This window comes from Hetaerina americana, unplaced genomic scaffold (assembly GCF_022747635.1).
Source record: "Hetaerina americana unplaced genomic scaffold, ioHetAmer1.1.p SCAF_5, whole genome shotgun sequence".
NCBI classification, from domain to species: Eukaryota; Metazoa; Arthropoda; class Insecta; order Odonata; family Calopterygidae; genus Hetaerina; species Hetaerina americana.
In genome coordinates, this window is record NW_027287095.1 from 34,193,432 (window position 1) to 34,219,554 (window position 26,123).

The 26,123-nt window shown below is 37.2% G+C and overlaps 1 protein-coding gene across 6 annotated transcripts in view; it reads left to right on the plus strand.

The window, feature by feature from the left end:
* Positions 1–26,123, plus strand: part of Set2 (SET domain containing 2) — a 56,514-nt gene that overhangs the window by 22,577 nt on the left and 7,814 nt on the right. For 5 of the 6 annotated variants that reach the window (XM_071593014.1, XM_071593020.1, XM_071593018.1 and 2 more), the window contains exons 9-19: positions 260–518; positions 1,098–1,364; positions 3,234–3,451; positions 4,701–5,215; positions 8,437–8,497; positions 9,103–9,231; positions 9,873–10,171; positions 11,448–12,391; positions 14,555–15,133; positions 24,140–24,415; positions 24,860–25,408. In XM_071593014.1, coding sequence (XP_071449115.1) covers positions 260–518; positions 1,098–1,364; positions 3,234–3,451; positions 4,701–5,215; positions 8,437–8,497; positions 9,103–9,231; positions 9,873–10,171; positions 11,448–12,391; positions 14,555–15,133; positions 24,140–24,415; positions 24,860–25,408 — 4,096 coding nt within the window. The remainder of the gene's footprint in view (positions 1–259; positions 519–1,097; positions 1,365–3,233; positions 3,452–4,700; positions 5,216–8,436; positions 8,498–9,102; positions 9,232–9,872; positions 10,172–11,447; positions 12,392–14,554; positions 15,134–24,139; positions 24,416–24,859; positions 25,409–26,123) is intronic. The other variant, XM_071593021.1, reaches the window with a different exon arrangement.

Sequence of the window (26,123 nt, forward strand, 5' to 3'; positions counted from 1 at the left end):
CATAACAAATCAGTGTGTGCTCTTCTAACTGAGACTGCCTTTGAGTTTTCCATGCATTTCATTATAACTCTTGCATGAAATGCAAGAGTTATAATGAAATATGACCGAGGCTAGCAGTGTGTCATGCTTTTGTGTGGTCTATAACTTAGCCCCTATGTCTTTAGTCATGCAAATCGGCTGAACCGGTCTTTGATGATAGAGTAATGAAAAGCAGTGGTGTGTATCATTTATTTGTGTCATTTCTTCTCTTGGTGATTAGGAAGGAGGCTCAGCGTTGCTACTGTGAGAAGGCTTTGTGTCGGGGATGGATAGGTGAAGACCCAGAAAAGGCAAAACGGGGGAACGCAAGCAGTAGTAGCAGTAGCAGCAGCAGTAGTAGCAGTAGTAGTAGTAGATCTTCAACAAGTGGGTTTGCTCGAGAAAAGAAAGAGAAGGAGGCTGCAGCAGCTGCTGCTGCACGTACCAAAAGGCGGGAGGAGAAGAGAAAGGACCCGAGGGAATTTTTTCAGGATATGGATGTAAGTTCAGAGTAGTGTGATATGTGAATTCTCGTCCTTGAAATAAATAAATATTGTAATTTATAGATGGGTGGTAATTAGATAATGGTATTAGTTCTTATGAGCTGGAAAAAAATCAAGAGATTGTAATGTAACATGTAAGATTGGGTGTATTCATTGAAGTATTGTGGCGTTTCTGATATGTTGGTGTTATGCTTTCAATGGAAACTCCGCCGGTGTGTTATTTGTAGGAGAATGGTTTCTTCATTATAAAGTAGCTTAGTAAATTCATACAAGTTGTCAAACCAAGCTTCCATCACTCCTGTGATTAAATTGCATTGTAGTGGTACTAATGCAGTTACATAATCACGCTAGAATATTTCAAATACTAAAATTTTGCCAAAAATTATGGGAAATTCAAACTTTTGTATGAAATTTCTGCCTTTTAGTTAAAAGAATTTGGAAGTCTTGCCGTAAACTGTGTTATCCTGAATCATTGAACATTACAAAGGATATTAAGATTTATCAATCTCAATTTCGCCAATATAAAGTATTTGTGTTTTATCCTCCTAACATCTCACCTTATTTTTCCTTATGTAGTTGGAGGAAGAAATAGAGAAGTTGTGTGCATCAGGATTGAAAAATCGTGCCCACACACTTACTCTGTGCCGACTGATGGTGAGGGCAGAAGAGCGTGGAGCTCGTAGCCGGCTGCTGGCTCTACTTCGAGATGGTGAACAGGCCTGCCGGAGGCTATTTTTAGATTATCATGGCCTTCGTCTTGTCTGGAGTTGGATGATAGACATGGGTAGTGGGGTATCCTCAAATGCCATGGACTGGGAAGATACGTTGAGCCTAAGGTTTGAGGTATGTTGTGCATCCACTGTAGATCTTTTAAATTCACCTTTCTCAAAGCCAAAATGTTTTCTTTGCTGTTTTCTTGGCATAAGTAATATTCACTGTCTTATCTGGCTCAGTCATGAAACACACTCAGATACTGTATTAGATCCCATTTTCTGTTTCCCACTCTTCTCATTTGAGTGCATTTAGAATCAAAGAACATTGGAAGTTTTGCACCAGTTCATTGCAAATAGTGGTTGGTTGCCAAATCACTGTTGCTAAAGGAGCGTTGGACCTCATCTTCCATCTCATCATTGTCACTGAAGTGCCTTCTGGTCAAATGTTCTTTCAACTGAGGAAGCAACTGGCAGTCGGTGGGTACGACGTCAAACTAAAAGGTGGATGGTTGATGATTTCCCATCCAAACTGTTGTCAGAGAGTAACTGTTTGATGGTCTACATGAGAGTGAGTTGTGTGAAAGGCTTTCTACATACTTGCTCAATATTCCTCTTCTCTGGTTCTGAATTGCCCCTTCTGAGTTGCTTGTTAGTCTTGCAATACCTGTCAGTATATGTTGTAGTCCCAGGAACTATTAAGTCAACCAGCAATATCCCGTTTCAATCGTAAAAACGTTGCCGTGTTTTTGCTGGCAGATATTGTTTGCATGAATTTTGCAACTTGGGCAAAGAGGAGTGGAGTCACTGGAATGATTGCGGTTTATGCTCAAGTGCGAAGCAGAACACCCAGATTTCATCCATGATCACATCCAAATCCAAAAAGTTGCCCTTTCCGAATGCAGTATGCCCAAGATATTCACTCATAAAGTCAACACGTTACAATTAGTGGTTTGCTCTGAGCATTTTTGGGACCCATCTTCATCACACCTTCCAATATTCTGACTTTAAGTCAAAATTGTATGAATAGTGTTTCGAGAAACTTCAAAATTACTCTTAATGACACAAGAATTTTCATTGTGTGTGTGTCCACTTTTCATGTGAAGTGAATTTAAATATGTTCCTTGGTTGTTTTTATTTTTCGGTAGGCAGTGCCATTGTTGATTAGATTTTTCCCCATAAGTATCTGCATATTCATAATTATTGAACCACTTGTTTAGGCCTTTTGACTTAAGCCAAGAAAGAAAGCGTTTTTCTTGGATAAAGCACCCCGGCGGAGTAGCTGAAGTTGTTTGTTGAACTGATCTCTGGAATCATTCTCCTCATGTAGCTCATTACAGCTCAGTTTAATCAAGCATAGATGCTCTAATTCTATATAATTGTAATAATATTTTGGAATTCAGTTCAAGATTAAATTGTAATCTCATCAGGTGATCATTATTAAGATTTGGTATCTTATATAATATCATGCTTGATTTTTTTCATGCTCTTATGTTTTTCTCCATCAAATTACTTATTCCATCAGCTTTGAATGGAATTATCCATGTATAAGGGGACGTTTTTTTGAATCATTGAAAATGAGTTCATTTAATATTGAATGAAATGATTAACATTGAGAAAGAAAACAAACAAAGCAGCAGACATGGAGGTAACCCCATTATCACTTGTCCGGCAAACTACTTCAAAAGCCTTAACAGTGGAAGTTCAAGTGTGAGAAATTCTAAAATATCAAGTTAGGTCAAGGGAAGTGATGATAAAATTTCTGTGGCTGCTGCCTTGCTAAGCCAGTTATTCCCTGTGTTGCGAATTTCTAATCTGTTCTTCTAATCAGTGTAATTTTAACAAATTTGATGGATGTTTTTAATTAAAAGACTCTTGCTTAAGCTTTTTTTAATAGAAATGTTAATATTAATTGAAATGGCATGAATTTGACTAGAAAAGTTAGTATTTACTCGTTTAATCCCTATATAGTACTCCATAAGTATTTGCTTTTCTTTGTCAGATATTGGAGACTCTCGCCCAGCTACCCATTCCAAATAAGACAATGCTGCAGGACAGCAAAGTCTTGAGTGTGGTGCAGCGTTGGCTCTCTCAGCCTCTACCCCCTCTCCCAGCCCTCAGCTCAACCAATTCAACGCCATCACCTAGTCCAGGGACATCCCCTCCACCACGTCAAAATTCCAGTGTTAATGGGAAGGAGCAGAGCAGGACCAAAGAAAAGTATGTTGCTGTTACATTTTATTGACTAGTTGTCATGATATATTTATAAAATTTGAATTTACTAAAAACATCCCTTTTTTTAGTCTTTGTGTATCTGTAAGCCAACATTATGCATTGATTTCATTTCATTAGCATGTGTTTTGATGGACTGTGAAATCTAAATACGTGTAATGAGCATTTACATGATCAAAGAAGTCGCCTCTGTTGAGTGCTTATTATCACGGATGCACTTTTGGCATCAATCATTAGCACATTCCTATGACTTTCAGAATAAAATACCCATCACTGTGGATATTTTATGAAGGTTCTGTGTGGAGATATCCTCTGGGATACTACTATTTTTGTTTTATTCTAGCATTGTTGTGATTTTGCATGATTTTTGTAGGATGTGTTGTCGTAATGTAATGATATTAATCTTTTGTAACTTTTGATCTCATTGACTCTCAATGACTCAATAAATATAGTTAGATACCAAGAATAGGTTTGTCATTGGCAAGAGGTTATTGGTCACATCTTGAAATCAATTGCACGAAACATAGTAAAGCAAAGGAAAAATGTTTAATGTTTTACTATAATTGGTCATGTGATAGATTTATTTGCTAAAAGAATTTTGCTAAAAATTTAAGGATCTGGGTTTGAATCCCAGTCTAGTTCAAGAATTTTTGCAATTGTAACTCTCTCATTTGTGTGCACACCCCTATAGACTCCACAAAAGAAGTCACTACTTTGACATTTCCTAAATTTTCTTTGAAGTTTTCCTTTGCTTGCATCAAATCACTATTAAAAATGCAGATTTTCTGTCCTCTCTTTAATTATATTCACATGAATACGTGATGTTTTTTGATATTTTTTTTGCTGTGAAGCACACATTGCGAGGTGATCTTTTCGTAAGGTTTATTGCTATTAGGTCTTATTATACTGGTGTCATCATATGCTGTGCTTGTCACATTAGGATTCAACTATATGTTATATTGTTTGATTAAATCATTCCTTGCCATTGCCTCTTTGTGAAACCATTTGGACTAAATGGTGATTTTTTTTTTAGTCATTACCATTTCACCAATCCTTGATAATTTGTGATACAAAATGGACTAATGATAGTTGGAGTGATGTCATAATGTCTAGGGCTTACTTAATCAGTCTATTATCTTCTTTTGTTAGTTTCTGCCAACCATGACAAATTTTTAAGCTGTGGTTTTCATTTTCTGTATTTTCAGTCATTTTGGTGTAACTGTTTTTATTACTTCAGGATGACATTAGTTGAAGAGGATGTTCCAAGTGACCTCGAGGCGTCATCGAGGCCACGGGGTGATGTGGACGAAAAGGCAGGCGAGGGACCCACAACACTGACCCTGGAGAATGAGAAGCAAGTGGTGGATGCAGAGGGGAACAAAGAGAATGAGGAGAAGGGGAGCAGGCCGGGTGGCAAGGAGGGTGGTTGGCAGGGACAAAGGAGTGTTCGGAGAAAGGGTCAGGCGGGTGGGGAAGATGGAGTAGAGGATGCTGAGGAGGAGGAGATGGATGAGGAGGGGGATGAAGATGAGGAGGAGGAAGAAGAGGAAGAGGAGGAAGAAAGTGGGAGTGCAGTGGAAGGGAAGACTGTGGTGGTGGATGGGGGGAAGGTGGAGGATCGCGAGGAGAGACAAAGGTTGCTGTCGGAAATAGCATCCTCCCTCCTGCAGGGTTGGAGCTCTCTCAAAGAAGTTTTTCGGATACCAAAGAAAGAAAGGATTGAGCAGATGAAGGAACATGAGAGAGAGGCCGGTAAGTGTGTCGATTTGCAAACTGCAATGTATTCGTTCAGCCCCAAAGGTTGCTTTGGTGGCTTTCACCTCATTCGTGCACGAATTAGTCACTGTTAAAATTTTCAGTATTAGTATTTGAAAAGATAGTTTTGCTTGTTTGATTTTGATAGGCCTGTTCCTTCACTTCTTGTGAAACTTCTCACAAAACCTCAGGGCTTACTAATCTTCTGCACTTGATTTATAGGTGACTTCTTTTGAGCATAAAAAATATTAGAATCTAAATTAAGTAAAACTCCATATTTGGACTCTTATAAGGATGTCAGAAAAAGTGTAAAATGTGGGAAAATGCAAATAGCGTGGGAATCAGAATTGTCACTTTTACATGCTTAGTTACTGATGTCGTTGTCTATAGTACCATCATCATCACGGATAACCGAGATGAATTTCTTTATCACAATCGACATAAAATCCTTCTATCTTAAGGCCATTATATTTTGTAGAATCCTTTACTTGATAACAGGACAATGAGGTGTAGTGCGAAGCATCCATCACATTCAATTTGATTGTCTTTTTATTCCTACCACAATCATGCAGGGCCCTGAATTTCTGAACAATCATTCTTTGATATTGTGCCTCAAATGAGTGAATTATACTTAAATCCAGGGGTTAGTGCTCACTCGTACAATTTGCAGGAAAAAATTTTATTTACATTTTTCAAGTGTGCAGTGAGTAGGCTGGACATTGATCAGTAAACTATAGAATATTCCTGTTTTGAAGCCCCATTTTAGCATCCAGACCATGAAGCTCATTCTTAAATATTTCTGAGGTCATTCATGATTTGGAATTTTCTGTATAGTGGGCAACATTTTTCATGTGAGACCTAGGATGAATTGATCAAGTATCTTTTTTTGCTCAGGAGATGACCTTGTTACCCTCTGAAGCATGGTATTTTGGGTTGCAGCATCTTAAAAAATAACCCTGTCATGTTTAAATTGAAAAATTTGGACTATAGCCGTCAAGAAGTTTCTTCAAATCTGACACCCTCCTCCGAGTTGGAGTCTCAACATCAGCATTTCTACTGGCACCACACACATCCTTGTATACAAGATTGTGCCTATTTTTAAAACTATAAAACCAACCATTGGATGCTGTGAAATCTTCGATTCCAAATCTTTTGGAAATGTGCAATACTTTTTCTCTAATGATGATGCGTTTCATGGGGATACTTGATTATCCATCGCTTAAAAACCACTCTGTAAATCTTCCTACTTGTATTTCTTGACATATTTTCTCTTTTTAGACAAATGTCCACTCTGGTTTGCATGTTTCGTAATCATGATTTTTCACTATTGTATTAGGTGTAGAGGCCTGCAATCATAGATGTTTCACTAGATCAGTACAGATTCCATCATGAGGATCAGCTTGTTTCAAAATATTTATTTAAATCTTAATTAGAAATGTTCCTTTTTTACCTCATCTTTTAATTGTCAAGCTGGATAAAATTGTTCCTGAGTAATTGAGAAAAACTTGACCAAACAGAATGTTAGCTACCTTACTTTTTGACTAGTGCCAACAGTTGCCAGACGTCAAAATTGTTTGAAGAGCATTATTTGTGATTATGTATAGCTTTAATTTTTTCAATGGTAATCTTTGATTGAGTTTCAATACTTAAAAATATTCAGGAGCCAATCAGTATTACATCTGTTGTGTCAAGGCAGTACAAATGATCCCAGTTGTCAGTCACCAGTTCTTGCATTTTTCTAGCATTATCATGTTTGGATCAAAGTCATGTGCTGTATTAATAGTATTTCTCAGGTGTTATTACAATCCATACATTACGTAATTATCTCCTAGTTGCACAATACACTCAGTTCATGGCATGAATCTTTCACTGACAGACTGAGATTATGAATTCAAATAGTTGACATTTCAGTTGCTAGTGGCATTCTGTATTGCTTCTCTGTACAATTCTTAACTGAAACCATTGAATTGAATTCTCATTACTACTCTCTCCCATCTTATTTAAATGTACATGTATGAAACGAATTCAACATTTTTTCTGAAGGCTGATGCACATGAGTGACTGTTCTAGAAATGTGATTTTTTTTAATCCAGCACTTAGTGGGAAAATTGAAACTATATAAACACAAGATTCCACATATGTTGGGAAAATAGGAAATTGGGACATAATAAAAAATGTTGTCCATTGCAGGGAAACAAATTCTGATTATGCAAATATAGGATTTTGCTGTTCATTGCAATTTGCCAATAATTTCTCAATTTTGATTTTATATTATATATCACCATGGATGATGTATTCTCTGTGTGTACTTAAATTTCTTGGTGTGGCAAATTTTCCAGACCTGTACTTTTTACAATGGAGACACTAAGGAATCTTAATCTATTAATTCATAATTTCACTTGTGAGGGGATTTAAAGCTTATTACCTCATTCTTGCTACTCAACTACACCCACTCGAATTAGGTGTTACACTGCCATGAAAATTCAGGTGCAAATATAACTCTTAAATGGGAAATATAGCAAAAAATGATCTGTATGAAGCAGAAAAGAAAAATACCACTTTCCTGGAAAAAGCATTATGCTTAGTAAGCATTAATTACCACCGTAGATATGCGATTGAAAACTGTCCATGCCCAGCTGAAGGGTAGATTTAATTTGAATATGAAGTGACTTAGGAAGGATGTACAGTGTGGCAATTAATATCATGGACCATTGAAAGACATACACCAATTAACTGGAATTTCAGCTATCCATACTAAATGTGCTAATAATGTTGCCCCTGCATCCCATTATTTCTATTGCATTAACCACAAGCAGCCTATGACCCTGTAAAGCTACAATTCATTGTTCTGTACCAAGATGCACACAAATGATTTTGCCAGGAGATGGAGTTATATAAACATACAAGTGAAACGATCATGTGAGTAAAATATTGACATCAAAGGCCATTATCTGCCATACAAATGATGAGCTGGCACTTAAATGATTTCATATGTGTGAAAAATAGCTCTGTGATATTGGTTTAATATTCAGTACCATGTATTGATGAACCTATTCAGCATGTGTTGGTGTGCATTGATCCAAGAAAATTAAATAAACTGATGGCATTGTTAATATGGTGCAGTTTATTTTCTCTCTAATATGAAAAGTATTGTGTAAGATTTGTTTTTACATGGAATATCACTATCTGACATGTCAATTTCTTCTGTATTATTTCAGATCGAGGTTATAAGGAATATTTGGACAAAGAAGGGCATCATAATAAACAATCATATGACAGGTAAGTAGATTTTTCATTTTACTTAACCTTTTATGTTAGTTCTTCAGCCTTGGGAAATGCATTAATACTCAATGTTTTATATACCTTTGCATTTTATCAAGTAAATCATAAATTTACCTCAGAAACCAAGTTATATGAATAAATATTTCATAGGAAAGTGTTGTCATCTGTGAAAGTGTAAAAAAAAATCATAACTTGGCATTTACTGAAAGTGCATACTTTGTTGTAGTTAAGGCATTTGAATGCATAAGTTTTAACTTCCTTTTAAATTATTATTAATTATAAAACTAAATTTTTTGTGTTTATAAAATAAACCAGGCCCTCGTAATGTTGATCAAAGGAAGAATGTTTCAAATCATTTCAGCCTTTCTGAAGTTTAATGTTCCTAATTTCAAGGCAAAGCATTCATTGCATGATGCGTGAGAATGGATACAGTTTAGAATGTTATTATATAGGGACCTGCCTTGAGTTAAAAAAAAAGTGGCTCAAACCATTTGCAGTTTCAGAGCGTATCTTCACTAAAAGGGGAGTTTCATTGAATTTTATATATAAATAGCTTTATGTTATGTGTCTACCATTTCATGATCCTCTCTCCTGAAAAATAGGCATTGGAGGCATGACAGATTTCGAAGTGGTGATCACCATGACAAGAGGGAAAGGAAAAGAGGGCGTGGCAGCATTGATTCAATCAATAGTGATAGACCAGCCAAGAAAAAACCACTACTTGCTGACAGGTATAGTAAAACTGTTAAATCTTTTTCCTCAGAATTTACATCCATGTGCTTAGAACGTTTCATAGCCAATTCCATTTCCATGTAAACTTAAAGAAAGCACATCTCTGACCATTAGAGTTGTGCAAAAATTTGTTGACTGTAATTAGGCTTGGCATAAGTATAGGCTTTCTTACTCAGCCATTTTCCAAGAAGGGAAGGTCGTATTGATGTAGTATTTGCATATATGTGTATGAATTCATTGTTTTTTTTTTATAAAAGTTCTATGTGAAACAGAGTTTAGTAGAAGTTTATAAGAGAAGTATAATTTGATGCATGTGCTGTTACTTTTCCAAAAAGTGCCCCAAAAAAAATTTCCATTATTTTTATTATGATATTTTATTGGAGGAGCCAGGCTCGATTCCCTGGGATGCCTCTGACCACCCTCAGCTTCACCCAAGCTAAGCTGTGATTTTTCTAGTAACAGATATTTCTGGGAAAATATATGTGCCTCAGGGAAAAGAACCAGCCCCCTACCCTGATGTGTGTCTGTTGGGCTTAGTATTAGGTAAACTCTCACCTTAACCTATCAAACCAACTTTCAGGTTATTAACTGCTGTATGATATGGGAATATCTATTGACTCCAGTTTGTATGATCCTTCAGGAATCCTAACATGAGCAAAGCAGAGAGGCGTCACCTGTTTGCAATGAAAGTACAACAAGAGGAGGAAGAGAAGCAAAGGCGACAGGAGCAGATGTGGCAGCAACAGCAGCAGATGCAGCAGGCAGCATTGGCATACACTGATCCGAATATACCAACCACCATGTATGACCCTGTCACAGGCTATCCGCTGTACTATGACCCAGTGTCAAATGCGTGGGTGCCATATCCTCAGGTGCCTCAACAGCAGCAACCATCTGCCATGATTCCAATCCCAACTCAGCCCATTATGCCTCATTCTGGTAAGTATCCGGTTCAACTAGGGCTTGTCTGTTTACCCTTAAATCATATTTTTCTTTAAAATTGTAATTAAATTTTGATCAAGTTTTTATATGAATATCAAACATTTAGATGACTAATGATTGAACTAAATGGAACTAACTAAATTGAACTAACTATAATTGTCTTGGAGAACTAAATATTTTTAATGCTTTTTGGGTTAAGGTCAAGGGAAGTGGTTGCCATCAAATAGCATTGAGAAATTTAATCTAAGTCCAGTATAAAATTTATTCATGAAATATCCCTCTCTCCTATTAACAGGATCGCACAAATGTTATTCCATATTTCTTATTACAGTAAACCTCATTCGTATAAATTGAAACGAACAAGAAACTGCCTCATTACAGAATTTATCAAGAACATTTTTCATTGTATATTGATTAGATAATGCTGGGGGTATAATGTTTGCCCACTTCTATGTTATTACTTCCTTGAAGTATTTAATACTTAATACTCATTAATAAATGGAACGTAGTAGAGTGTTGGACTCCTGACCGGAGGGCCCGGGTTCAATCCCTGGGCATGCCTCCCCCTGAGCTGAATGGTATTTTGGGACTCAGATCTTCCTGGGAAACCATAGCTGACACAGGGAAAGGCTCTGGCCCCGGTACCCTGATGTGTGATTGTCATTCGTCATTGGACTTTGTAATGGGTGAACACTACCATGACCTATCAGACAAACCTTTGAGTTGATAATTGTGTTAATTTTTTTCACTTATTAATAAGTATTTACTATATATGTTACAAGCCTATAGTTATAATAGTTATTTCTTATTCAGCTAATTGCAAAATGTAGTGTATATATTATGATTAGAACTAAATTATAAGTTGTTTTATCCAGAATCATATGCCCGAGTTGAATAATCAGAATGTAAACAAATTATCAGGGCTTGGTATGGTTAAAAAAACAGCCTTGTGTTAACGGCGTAATTTTAAAAGTTGATCTGTCTTTGACTGTAGCTTAAGTAGGCTTTTACATGTATTTTCTATTTGCTTTTCATTTTATCCCCAAATTTAATTGTTTATGTAATCTAATAACTGACATGCATATGTTTATTATATATTGTATATTTTAATATCATTATATATGTATATTGTATATTTTAATATCATGGAAATAAGGGCCCATGCTAATGCTATCTATGGTGATTTATTTTTGTCTCCTATTGGTCAGGATGCCAAACGATTTTGCTTGCTTGATTGGTTATCAATCTGATGTACTTCTCCTCTCCTTCATAGATCCAAATGGAATGCCTCATCCTGAAATTGGTGGGTATGAGCCTCACATGACAAACCCTCACCCTTCCCCTCACCATTTCCTCCAACTGAATGCTGCAAACCAGTCTCAACCTCCTCAGCCGCAGCAGTCACCCCTCCTACCCACACCTCAGCTCCCCATCCCCAACCAACCACAGCCCAGTCCCCTCCTCCCACCCCCACAGTCGCCACACCCGCATCAGTCATCACCCATCAATGGCGGGCCCCCACACCAGCCCATGCAGTCCCCGCTCCTCCCCACACCGCAAATACCCCCCCTCCTGCCCACCCCGTCCCCCCTTCATCCTAAACCTCCCCAGCCACCACCACACCAGTCATCCCCACTCCTGCCCACGCCTCAAATTCCACCTCAGCACCCACCCCAGCACCATCCCATCTCACCCCTCCTGCCCACTCCTCCCCACCCACCAATGCCCCAGCACCAGCCGCAACTCTCCCCCCACCTCCCAAACCAGCCGCAGATGCCACCCCATCAGCATCCCCCTGTCATGCCAATGCTCCCCCCACTCCAGACCCTGCCACCACCGCAACCGCCCCTGCCTCCCCTCCTTCCCACCCTGCCACCCCCCACTCACCCCCAGCCCAACATCATTCGTCCACCCCACGTGTCCCACCCACCACCCCTCCCAACTTCCATCCCACCCCAACAAAAGGGGTTCGAACACAATGGACATTCGACTCCAACGCCCCTCTCCCCACTCGACATCCCGCTGCCTCCAGGTGGGCCACCACAACATCAAGCAATCCCCCAGTCATCACCATCGCCATCAGTATCACCCCAGTTGGCTCCTGCGCCCGAGTTCATTCCCCTGCCATCTCAGCCTCCACCTCCCCAGTATTCGGTGAATCCAGCTGTATCCACACCACAGCCTGTTTACACTCACGCTGTCCACCACACTCAGGAGGTGAGTTTTCTGGGTAATAATGATCTGTGTGTAGTTGTCAGTTCAGTGTTATCAGCTATACATGGAGTTAAAAATCCGGGAACTTGGACAGACATTTCAAGTAGATAATTTGTTTGGAAGTAGTTATAAAAGATAGGCTCAAGCCCTGTTTATTTCTCTCCGTAAAATCCTGTCAGGTGTTAGAAAATCATTAATGGTGCCTTAGCAGAAGTTTCAGATAAGATACTCAAGAAGACCAAATGACCATCTTTTCGTACAAATTTCTAACTTCCTGTTTGTGTAGAAAACCACTGTGCATGTATCATCACCCTGCAATCTTGATTCTACATAACACTGACATAGATAGTCCCCAGCTATTATGTTATGCTCTTTCTTATTACCCAGTTATTTTGTTATATAATTAATATTAAGTTCTACTGTATTGTTAGTAAGCCAACAGTGACTTACATGGGAATGGCATGCTTTTTTTTATTTGCATTGTAAATTGTGTTTATATTTATTAGTCTTTTATTTCCATCTGGACATGGCTTTTGATTGCTCTTCAAAAGCTTAGAATTGAAGGAATAGGGAAAATTGCTAACTTATGGCAATACAAGGGTGGTCTGAAAAGTGTCCAACCTTACAAAGATACAAGGCATTTTATCTGAATTTTTTCTATTGTTCAACATAGTCTCCTTGTAACTGTACACACTTCTCTCAGCGATGCTCCCATCTCTGTAACCCATCCAAATAGTACTCTGCGATTTTCTCTGCAAAATAATTGTTCTTGAAGGCAATTGCCTCCTCATTTGATGAAAATATCTGTCCTCCGAGCGGAATTTTTAGATGAGGGAACAAAAAGAAGTCTCTTGGGGCTAGATCTGGTGAGTAGGGCGGATGGTCAAACAGTTCAAACCGTAATTCGTGGATTTTCGCCATGGCAACCGCTGAGGTGTGAGATGGTGCGCTGTCTTGGTGAAACAGGATTTTCTTTTTCTGCCAATGTGGCCATTTTTCTGCAAGTTCTGCCTTCAGCTTGTCAAGTAATGATGCGTGGTATGCTCCTGTAATGGTTTCTCCTTTTTGAAGATAATCTATTAAAATAACTCCATGACTATCCCAAAATACAGTTGCCATCACTTTCCCAGCCAAAAAAAATAGTTTTTGCTTTTTTTGAGCCGGTTCCCCCTTTGCAGTCCACTGTTTGGACTCTATTTTTGTTTTGGGCATATAATGGTGTATCCAAGTTTCATCTACAGTGATTAATCGGTGCCAAATTTCAGATTTATTGTGCTTATACTGCACTAACAGAGCGTTGGAAGTGTTCATTCGAACAAGGTTTTGGTCTTAAGTTAGCAAACACGGCACCCAACGCGCGGACAGCTTCCTCATGCCGTAATGGTGATTTAATATGTGACAAATACGTTCTTTTGACATGTTCATAACCTCTGCTATCTCTCTCACTTTAATTTGGCAGTTGTCTAGCACCATTTGGTGAACTTTGGCTATGTTTTCGTCGGTAGTTGCAGTTTTTGGACGTCCCGAACGTTCATCATGCCCAAGCTCTTACGGCCACGTTTAAATTCAGCTGCCCAAAATTTCACTGTGGTAAATGATGGTGCAGAGTCCCCATACACAGAATCCATCTCATCTTTGATTTTCGTAGGCGTATTGCCTTTCATAAATAAATATTTAATTACAGCTCAATACTCGATATTGTCCATTTTCACAAAAACACATCAACTCACTCAAACGACTGTTACATAACAAATGTGCGTCCAAAATGGCTGAAACTTTGGTGAGTAACTATCGACAAACGAACAACAAAATTCACTAGCTTTTATTTAAGAGTGCTGTAATCCTCATGTGGAGGTCGGAAACTTTCAGACCACCCTCATAGGCTGATCTGAATAAAACTTAGAAGCTAAACATGAGAGAATGGATTTAAAGATATAAAAACTCAGGGAAATTAACTCAAATATTTTTTGAAGTCAGGGAAGTTTTGCTGTATTTCACACTATAGTATTCGTTTCCACTGGGTAATGATAATATATTGCATAAATGTTAGGCAGTTCTGTTGTAGAAAATCCTGAATTGGCAAGTCGCCTGTGTGCTTTGTATGATTTTGTATTTAATGGTTAATTTATTGCCTAGTATTAATATTCTTTCTCCATAATTTTCCAGGCTCCCCTCCCACATGGTAATCCACCCAATTACAACCAATCAGAGCAGCAGCACCCTCCAGTTTCAAATGTGGGACAGTCAGTTGTCAGTCAACCCTTGCCAGTGGCCCCACAAGCCACTGCTGTGGTCACAACGCCTTCCCAGGCTCCCCCGTCCTCCTCAGACCAAATCACCCGTCTCCCCTACCCCCTCGGGGTGGTTGGTGGTGCTTATAACCCTCCTCCACCACCACCTCCACCACCCCCACCAGTGCAACTGCCCCCAAAGTGGAAGGCGGCAAAAGACGCAGAGGGGCGAACTTATTACTACCATGTGAAGCTCAGGGTGCCTCAGTGGGAACCCCCAGCGTGGCCCCAAGAGACAGAGGGTGCATCGTCCAAAGTGCCAACAATCTTGGAAGAGGTGGAGGAGGAGGTAGAGTCAGAGGAGGAGGATGAAGAAGAGGAAGAGGAGGAGGATGAGGAGGAAGAGGAGGTGGAAGAAGAAGAAGAGGAGGAGGAGGAAGAAGAGGAGGAGGAGGCCGAGGAGGCAGCTCCGGCATATGAGGAGGGCATTTCAAGCTCGGAAGAGGAGGAAGAGGTAAGGCATTTGAAACAATTATACTCCACCAATGCCCAACTTCTTGTGGAGTAAGTCCTGCTCCTGAGTTTTGATATCCAGTGACCTTTTTAGTGCCACTTCACCTAAAGTTTTGTCCAATAATTGCCATGCCATTTGAGACATATTGTACCATTGGAAAAACATTTTATCATTCCAAAGGTTTGCCTCTAGCATGTGAAATATGGAAGCATTATCATAAAATTGAATGCCAATCTTGGGAAACCTTTTAAGTTAGATAAATTCATTAGAATGCCCGGAAATTGCAATATTCCGAGTTGCAGAAATTATATTCTAAACTGAATAAGCCAGCTTTTAGTAAAGGATTCCAAAGTCTCGGCAGGGTAAATAGGTAATATGGTTGAAATGAACAATGGATACTACTGCTTCTTACTTCTTAGTCCGATCATCGGAAAATTGTGCCAGCTTGGATAACTTATGGAATGTCTTTCTTCCCTCTTGTAACATTCCTTATGTGTGATTAATTTCAGTTGCATTAATTTTTTTGTTATTCAGGGGATATGTCTTTAACTTATTTATTGATATAAAACTGATTTCTTGTTTTGTGAATGATTTTAACTTTCTTTTGATTGATGATATGAATAAATACTAAATGGCAACCCAGAGATACTTCCCTCACCTCTGGTGAAAGTTAAGTGTCAGTTAAGCCTTCAAAACACCTTTGAACACTGGATGAAAATTCTCCAAGAAACTCAGGAAATTTTTGATGACTTGATGGCAGGAAGACTAAGAGTTGCAATTTACTGTGACCAGCCTAATTATTTAATTTTTAAATAGCTAAAAAGGGCATTTCTCTGTCAAAATTCATCTGATTAGTCACTGTACTGGATATTTTCTGTTGGAAAAATTTAAATGATGGACTGGAAATGTTGGGAAAATATGTATAACCAAACAAGGTTTCCTTGTTGATGTGCTAACTTTTTTCCCATGAACACATCAAGTAGTGGTATAGATAAGATGAATGGGAAAGTATTTTTCAGAGTCACGTTAGGAAAATGTTTGTGTCAAGATTAATTGGAAACGTTGAGGATAGACACATTAGCCAGTGGTATTATTAGCTAATCAAGGTAAGGCCAAGTCTTGGTGGCTGGCACTCGAGACTGCTGCCTGAATTGGGTAAAATCACCGCTGCAGACCCTTTTTGCTTCCCCAAATACTAAAGGGCTTTATGATCATTTGTGAATTTATTTTGATTTTGAATGTCCTAAGAAAAAACTCACATGCTTCATAGAAAAAGAATTGTTTTTGTAATAAGTAGAACACATTAACCACTTTTTGATTAGAATGCTTGTAAAAGGTATGATTAACTTTTAATCAAAAACATAACTTTTCTTTTTTGTTAATATTTTGTGCAATATAGCATAGCCTGTGAGTAAAATTGAGAAATAGCCTTTACTCATTACAAAAATTAACCCTTTTGTTTATGTGCACAAGTGAGGATTTCTGACAATGTTTCGTTATTAAAGCTGCAATTTGAGCATGCCTAAACTATTTTTAAGCCTGATTGCATTACAAAAATTTCTTCCTTTCTCAATCTCCCAAATCCCTGAACTTGGCGCATCTGCCTAATATCTTTAGGAAGGTCATCACTCCAACCAATTTGGAAATTCCCTCTGGAATGGCCAGCCTAAGTTCTCAGTAGAGTGGTCATGAAGCTTCACTTCTTTATTTTGGTTGTTTTTAGAGCAGATACTACTGATCCAAGTATTTTATTTTTATTCTGATACTTAATAGGTACCATTTTTTTAAATTCACAGCTTAAATATCTTCACTTTCTGAACAGTGTCACCCACTTAATATAATTCATAAGTTCACAAGTAAAGAGCCTTATTATAATAATTGCATCAAATTGTTGACAAAGTGGTTTTGCAAAAGCATTTTCCAATGTTTATATATATGAAATGAGCAATTAGTAATTTTTTCTTTACTAAATTTAAAAAATAACTTGAGATTTTATTGTTGCACATAAAAATGTGATTTTTAAAGTGTGATGATATGGTTCAAGTAAATGTGTAGAAGAATGAAATCAGCGCTCATGTTTCATGGGCTGAGCATGAAAAATTCAGCATTAAATTTAATGAAATGTTGTCTCAGGAATAAATTTATGGAATTCTCCAAGGTATTTAAATGAAGGAAGTAGCTTTGTAATTCCACGCACACTTCAATTAAAGTACGACCTAGGTTTCGGAGTCAGACAGTTTTAAATAATGTCTCTGTGGAATTACAAAGTGGCTTTCATCATTTCAGTTACATTTTATGATTGGATTCCATAATGTTCAAAGAATTATTTGAGCTTTTACCCACACTGTGAGTAGGTGCTGCAGCTTGGATCTTCTAGAGTAATTTATTCATTCTTGGTCTCCCAATGCATCCTTTTTAATTTGAATGCATCGTAAGTTCATGAATGCCATGGTGTGCCAATCTGTGACATTCAAGAGAAAAAACCTTACAAATTATTCCAGAAATCGCACCCTGGAAAAGTCATTTACCTATACTAAGGTTTGAACCCAAATCTCTTTTTCCACCCAAGTGATTTGGTCACATATGCTACATCCATCTGCACTGTGAGTTTTTAGTGGTTTTAAAGTATTAAGATATTCTGTGATTTCTATGCACGCAAGTCTATGAAGTAATTGTAGTCTTGTGAATTGTGTTACAGCCCAAAAGTCGGCAGCCAGAATTTAAACACATGAGTGTTAATGTTGGATTCATTCAAAGAAATGGTGGAAAATGCCACAACAGTGTCAAATATGGTTGAGTTACCTGCTGTTGGTGTGCGCACAAGTTTGAGATTTTTCTTGTAATAATATTTCAAATTCAGATCCATAAATGGTCAGCTGAGTGTTTCTTTGAATTCTTTTATTTTTATCATTAGCTCTTTATTTTGTTTACTAATAACTAATTGCCGATCACATATTCTTTTGTAATTACAGTGGAATCCTGACATAATGACTGCAACAAATAATGAGTATTGCCCAGGTGCAGTTTATTGCCTCATGATTTGCATTCAAAGTAAATTGGTAACAGTGAAGCCTGCATCTTGCACTCACAGTGATCATTTGATATTGCAAGTGATTCAGTTTGTCCTTAAAAATGAAAATCTTGAAGTCCAACCTGTAGTTTATTGAAAGGCGGATACATTTTCTATTGTCCCAGTATATCCATTCATAATTTCCAGGCATGCATGCTCTTCATGTTTCATTTTGTTTTTCATGGGACCTAGTCACTTTGGCCAGACTGCTCTACCATAAACACTTTAAAACGTATTCAAATTAAAACTCCTGACATCACATCATCTGGATTGTCTTCTTGATTGATTTTGTTAGCAGAGATCAACTGTTGTATAAGATGCTTACGTATCTGTCTTACCAGTTATATCAGCAGCCGAAGTTACCCTCCTATTTAGGTGAAAGCTGGGGGAGGGAGAGGAAATGTTGAAGGTTATAATATTCCGATTACCTTTTAACTGGGATCAGGGAAATGTTCATATGGAATTGGCTGCCAAGTTCTTCACTGCAACATGGAGAATAAAAATAGTAATAACACCAGCATTATTATCAGAAGGTGAATGAGGAGGACGTCTATTATCGCCTTCCTGATGAAACACTTTTTGGATAATGTGTCGCTGAAATATGGTTGCATAAGGATTATTTTAACATTAAGAAAAAATTCTGCCATCCACATTAGGGCATTGCATTTATGCATAGCATAGACCTGGAAACGAGATTAAATAAATTTATTATTCCAGCAATTGTCACTCTAATCCTTGGTTGTACAGATGTTGTGAAGTACCAAGATTTGACATCAGACGTCAGTATTGATGAAAATTTCAAGCAATACACATGCTCTTTATTTGAAACATGATGGGGTTTTTTCATTTGCTTGTTTTGTTTATCTGATTCTACTGTTTGTTAGCCTATTAATAAACAGGTTTTCATATGTGTTTTTATTATCATTGTTTTAGCAGATGTTGAGAATATGCTACTTTGTGCCAGAAACATGACTGAAAATATGAAAGGGCAACATCCGTGATACTCAAAGAAATTTTTGAGCATATATCTATTTAAAAAATTTGAAAGCTTTCTGTTGATAGTCAACTTTTCAAGCTATTCCAAGATGTGACGTACATAGTCTGTCCCAAAAATAAGTTGAATAAATCTTGGAAAAACATTTATAGCAGAGCTTAGTTCAGATAGATTACTAAAATTATTTTAAATTGCACCCTTGTGCACTGACATGCTGATGCAGTGTCTGTGCAATGCTTCCTGGAAGTCATTGATAGGAAACCATGTTCAGGCATCTTATCATGGCCTATTTTGAACCTATCCAGCATTCCTAATTGGTTTCCTTTCAAGCTCCTTTTTATTCTTGGGAGCAAAAAGAAGTCCAGCAGTGTTACATTAGAGATGTAGGGCAGCCGGGGCAACATCAGCCCCTTGTCAGTGGCCAAATACTCAGTCGTGAGGAAGTCAGTGTGAGATAGCACCTGTCATGGTGCTGCCTACAGTTGGCTATGATCTCCTTCCTGACACAGGGCTCTTTCTGCAGTCTTTCGAAGACTTCAACGTAAAACTTACTGTTTACTGTCTGTTCCTTGGGCACCCACTCTTTGTGGATAATACCTTTTGAGCCGAAAAAGATGAGGACAGACCCTATACAACCTCTAGCTATGCCATTTATGAGAAATGAAACTCATGCAAACCAGGATCAGTTAGCTAAAAATTAGAAAAATATGGCATTGGAAATTGTTATAAGTCTCAAAATGTATGATAAATCATAATTGATAGTTTCCCAGTTGATATCCTAATAGCAGTGCTGTAAAAAACTCACAGCAATAGCTGAAAAAGATGGGAGTCAACTAATGAGTGAGTATAAAATTGCCATTGGTGATGATAACTTGATACAGTGAGTAACGTTTCAGGGATTCTGAGCTCTCATTAAAGGAGATTTTGCTGCGGAAAGATTCTGAAGGCCTACAGTTTTTATGATTTATTTTTTAGAGTTTTGTACCTGTGTTAATTAGTTGATGGTTTGAAGGTATGATTGAAATTTTTGAAAGGGGTAAGATACAAATTGAACTCATTTGGGAAACTGTGATGTAGTTATTTGATTTTGCGTTACTGCACCATTGGAATCTTTAATCATATAGTTTGAGCTAAGATATGAATTCCAAGTAATTTTGGTGATTTCTGTTTCATTCCTGTAATATTAGGGTCATAATGTTAATTTGTTCTTCAATTTCGATATGATTAAGTGCTCTTGTGGCCATTTCATTGAGTAAAATGGGATGCTCTTCAAATATGTTTAACTAATCTTATAAAACCTAATTTCTGTAATGTAATGATAGAGCCTGATTGACTGCGCCAAACAATTTGTAATTACTTTAAAAATGCTATTTAATTGAGGTTAATATATCCGACATACACTGATTTTTAATTTTATTTACTAATTTGTTTCACATAATTAAGTGAAATTTCCCATTGCAGATAATGGTCTCGAAGTTCAATCTTTCTCCAAATATGTTACTTGCCCTGGCATCATTGTCCTGTTTTTAACCTGTTAAGAAATTAGAATAGTTCGCAGTTTTCTTTTCCTTAATATATTGTGTACAGTAACATTCCTATACTGCATTTGTTTCTTATTTTATTGATCTATGCATCAATAACACAGGAATCCACCTCGCAATGTATCATTCATGCTAGTATAATGCTTAGGGAAGTTGCATGAGATAATAAATTCTGAATGATTTACTAATACATAGGGCAATGTCCACTTTGTAGCAACGGCAATGTCCAAAACCAGAGGTGAAACCTTTTTTTTTTTTTTTTTCAAGATAAAAAAATTGCTTATTGCACCTGTTGCCATCATGTACATGCAGTTAGTTCAAAGGAGAGAACTTGCCGGATCCGCCTGATGAATGAAATGCTTTTCAACTATCCCAAAGGTCAAAGATTTGAAACTCAATTAGGGTGTGGACTTAATCATTAATATCTTGAACTATATCAATGATGTGACATTGTAATATTCATAGGAGAACCTAAAGCCTTACAAAAAGTCCTACTTCTTCTCATGAAGGGAAAGAGTTTACTATAGTTGGCTCAATTTGGGGATTTATCATTGAGATACAAGAATGAATATATTTATGAATGCCATGAAGAATGGGGATGAACTGAAGGAATGATTGTGGCACAAATATGACAGAGAAGACATTCCTTCCTATCAAGAAAAGATTATGTGATAAGGTTCAGCATGATCGACTTGAATTGATATGATATGGCAGGGATGATAACAACTCAATACAAGAAGTTTGTCAGTTTCAACCAATCTACTGATAATGGATACATACAATCGCTCTTTCTAAATGTTTTTTTTTACCTGAAATGAATGTGAACTATTTATGTGTTATATTTATAACAAGTAAATGAAAATATTCCGCATGTTTGTAAGTTTGTGCATTTTGCCATTTTTCGAAATTGCATGTATGACCTAAAAAGGTATTTGTTATTGGCTTGATGATCTGCAATGCATTAACTTCCATGCATGCTGATGGAACATTTGTTCATTCCTTAATCACATTTTTATTTTTTGTGAAAATGTCAGAATCATTAAAAATTGGCTGTAGTCAATCATTTCCGGAAAATTGGCATAGAATAATGAAGCTATGTCTGCAAAAATCATTTTTTCGATCTGTGACCTAAGAAATGAAGTAGAAAAATCCTCCAATCAACATTTATCATGAACTGCACATAAAGTATGGTACCTGACATTTTGATAATTCCTGAGAGATGAAAAACATCCTTATTGCCACTTGTAAGACTTGCGATGTGTTGTGGTTAATTGAAGTCCATTTCCTATCTTACAAGGCTCATAAGAGATGATGAGCAAAATTGAGTGTAAAATTGAATAATATTTATAAATGAATTCCATAAAATGAAGAATTGACTGGAACTATAAAATTAGAGATTATTAGTATTTGAGGTTGAATGCAAATTATCATATTTTAACTAATCTTTTAATTATACTGTTTCTGCATGATGGCAAAAGAATATAGCCATAAAAGGTACTCGTAGTGTGTCTCTTGGAATTTTCAAAATTTAAATTACATGTTCAGGAATTAAAATTCAAAGGGTTTCATCATCCTTGAGCGATAACGACTCAAATCAAGATTAAGTGGATTTTGATGTACTAATAATGTCATGTTGAAAGAAATGTCATTAGGTGCTGCTTTCCTATGCCAACTCAGCATATAATTGTAATTTAATGTTCCTTCTGGTGCATTCAAACAGTGCATTGTCAAGTATTAGTTTCCTTAAAAGCTGAACTAAAAGATTTTGCCAAGCAATGAGGCTATCAAAATTTGGGAAACTAAGAATATCTCTTAAAATGATGGAAATCTCAAGGAATTGACCATCCTAGCTTCCTCTACTGTCAAACATACTGTAAAATTCTAGGTACTGTTCATGATTTACATTAAACGACAGCCTGAAAACAGATTTTCATAATGGATAACTGTAAATAATTCCTAAAATATAAATTTGATGAATTAAATTGGCACGGTAATATTAAAATCTCAGTTAAGCAGCAGTAAGTCAGTACATGCGTGTAACCATTTCCCATGATTTGTTTTCATATTAAAAGCATGTTTGAATAATATTTTTTGTCAGTCGTGGTACTGTGTTTGAAATGTCTCATGGTTGATCATTTCTCGGTTTAATAAACTTTTGCATGCCAGTTAGAAATTATGAATACTACTTGGCCATAAAATAATATGCATGGAATATTTCACCAATATCTACATTCTAGTTTGACCAAGTACCTAAAGCCTAGTTTGAATGAGTATCTAAGTCCCTGTGTTAACCTTCTTAATTTCATAGTTGCATTAGGAACGTTCACCATAAATGAGTTCAGATTATGTTGCACATTTGTGTGAATAAAAAGAATGCCTTCTTTGTGCAATGAAATTAATCTACATGTATTCTTTCTTATATTTATTTAATGTTAATATGTGACTGTGTCATTTCCTCGCAATTGAGATAGTCTTATATTTTGGCCTGAAGGAACTCGATGATCCATTGTAGCTTAATTGCAAGATGAAGCTGTTGAAATCGAATTTTATTTTTACGGAGATAAAAGTGAATGCTGAATATTAATGATTTTATTAGTAGCTCTGGAAGAACATTTAACTCATTGATCAAAATTTTAAGTAGATCTTAGGTATTTCATATGAATGTTATTCATTGAATGATCATGTATTGTTTTGTGGATGATGGATGGTTAAATATTTACTTAATTAAAATGTAAAAATGTGGTTAGTTTTTAATTTGTCATGGTAGATTTTGTTAATATAAAATTAGGTGGAAACATTTTTCATTTGTATCAGTTACTGCATTTTACTTGTTTTTTTTTCATTTGCATGAGTTTAGGTAACTTTCCTTTAATCTTTTAAAATCATATTTTGGCTTTTCCATCCCTTTTATTTTTTGTCTCTCATCATAGTGTCACTCAGTGCTATCCAGATGCATAAATGGATGTTATTGTGATGGGAAAGCTTTAAATGTTTATTCTCCTGTTATCCTTATTATTGGGTAGTTGCTGCTGTATTTTCCACTAAGTGTTGCATTAAACTGTTCTCTTTAAATCTATGGAGTGATTCTTATGTGGAATTTATCAAATGTTGATTGGTAAAGTAGTCTCTAGTTGTTAAGAATATTTTTGATCGGCATTTTTGACTGCCTTAGTTCATGTTTCCCACATCCTTGGGTCACCTCATTCTTGATTGAGGCTGACTATCTCTAGATACACCCTTGTCTGGGTCTCTCCCAAGAAGAAACAGGCATTGAGTTGAGAAGACGCTTGGCTTGCAAGTGTCATGCTAAAGATTGCTGAAAAGCTTTTTGCATTGCAACTGTTAGAGCAGGTGTGTAGTGAGTCATGTTATTCACTCACGTGTACATGATTTCTCCTCAGATGGAGGAACAGGAAGAAGAAGAGGATGAGGTCGTTGAGGGTTCTCATAGCTCGGAGGCACATTATGAGAAGGATATGATCCATAGGAAGGTTGCTGCCCATGATAGACTGGCGGTGGTTGAGGAGGGTTGGCGGGGCGAGGGGGGAGGAGGCATGGAGGAAGATCCAAGACAGAGGAGACGTCGGAAGATGGTGGCGATGGTTGCTTCTTCAGCAGCCAAGAGGGAACAGAGGGAGCGTAGAAGGGAGGGGCTAGTGCAGGAGAGAATAATAAGTGTGAGTGGATTCCTTGAGTTGAAACAAAGAAATGCCTACAGTTATAAAAAGTAGATAAATAATTATGCACCATTCACCTTTTCATTTTTTCTTTTGTTTCGGTTTTATACCTGTTATTTTTGTTTTCACTCTTTTCAGTTATTTGTTTTTTTTACATCTTTGTAGTGGTTTTATTTTTCAAAGTATATCCGGATAAACAATCCCTTTTTAAAGACTATTTTTACTTAGGGAAACGAGTAAATCTGTCCTACAGGTGATAAAAGTAATACAATTTCAGACACTGTAAACAGATATCGGGATAAAGTTCACTTCCCTATGTTCGCTCTGATGATAGTTTTGAAAACAGTGATGAGAGAGCTATTTCTCCCGTCGTAAATGAGCTGTCCGATTTTTGGCCGTTCTGCAAAGAGTACCGTTTGACTTTTTCTGTTTTGTGTGTTGTAGCCTCGGAGGGAGAGCGACCACAGTGAATCGGATAAGGTGTACCGCCAGATCAAGGATCGCCTGAGACGTCACAAGATGGTGAGAGAAGCTGCGGCGGCGGCATCCATGCAAGGAAGTTCGATGATAGTGCCACCCCAGAGCATTCCCTCCCCAACTTCGGGTCAAGCCAGACGGCATGGGAACCACAGGCATCACCACAGACATCACCATCGAAGGCCTGGCTCTCCCAATTCCACGATCTCAGGCTCCTCACTTGGTTTGCAACGACTGGAGGAGGAAGGGGTTGAGGAGGGCGACCTTGAGAGGTCATTAAGGCAGATGGAAGAAGGTGATACGGAGAGAGATGAGATGGTGGAAGGGGATGAGAGGGAGGGCACAGTGGTGGCTGGTGCTGACACGTCTTCATCAGATATGGCACGTCGAATCAAGGACAACTTTAGGGTGAACATGGCTGGTGTCATAGTCAGTTGTTTAAATCAGCACCGCCGGCCTGATTGTAAAAATGGAAGGATTGTAAATACGGAAGACTTCAAGCATCTGGCAAGGAAGGTGAGGGAAAAATGTTTGATTTTTTCTTGAACAGTGTTGGTATATTATGGTATTCATTTTATACATCAAATTTGGATGCCTTAGATCTTGTGAAATAATGAAAGTTTGATCTTACACAGATATTTGTTTCATACAATGTGTCTCAACACTTATGCATATAGTACAGATATAGTACCTGGTGATGATTTAAAAGCATTAAAATGCTTTGTATGGAAAAAATAGCTGTGGAAGAGTAGTTTTATTATTTCACAGTGTGGTTAATTTCCACAAATTAGACCATGCTACTATTACATATGTGCATGAGATCTGTTGTCATAAACCAAATGTCATTAGTTGAAACTTCTGGCTGATGATGTACATTTTTTTAGTGTTATACACAGGTAAGTGCAAGGAAAAGTAATGGATTTTAACACCTTGAATCCTATGCCTCAAGAGTAGTTTCCAATTTTGAATTGACAAATATCATATTTTAAAAATCATTACAAATAATTTTGGTTGATAAATTTTGTTATGTGTAAAATCAAAGAGTAGAATTTTAGTTAATTAGTATACACAATGTGACAGCATATACCCAACAATCTCTTTGATAAGTTTTCAAATACTTAAATTTTTTGTCAAGAAAATCGTTTCAGGGATGTAGTTTTGATAATTAGTGGAAGAATGATTTTTTTAATAAGAAATCTTGATTCTCAGCGCAACAATGTGTTTTTACAAG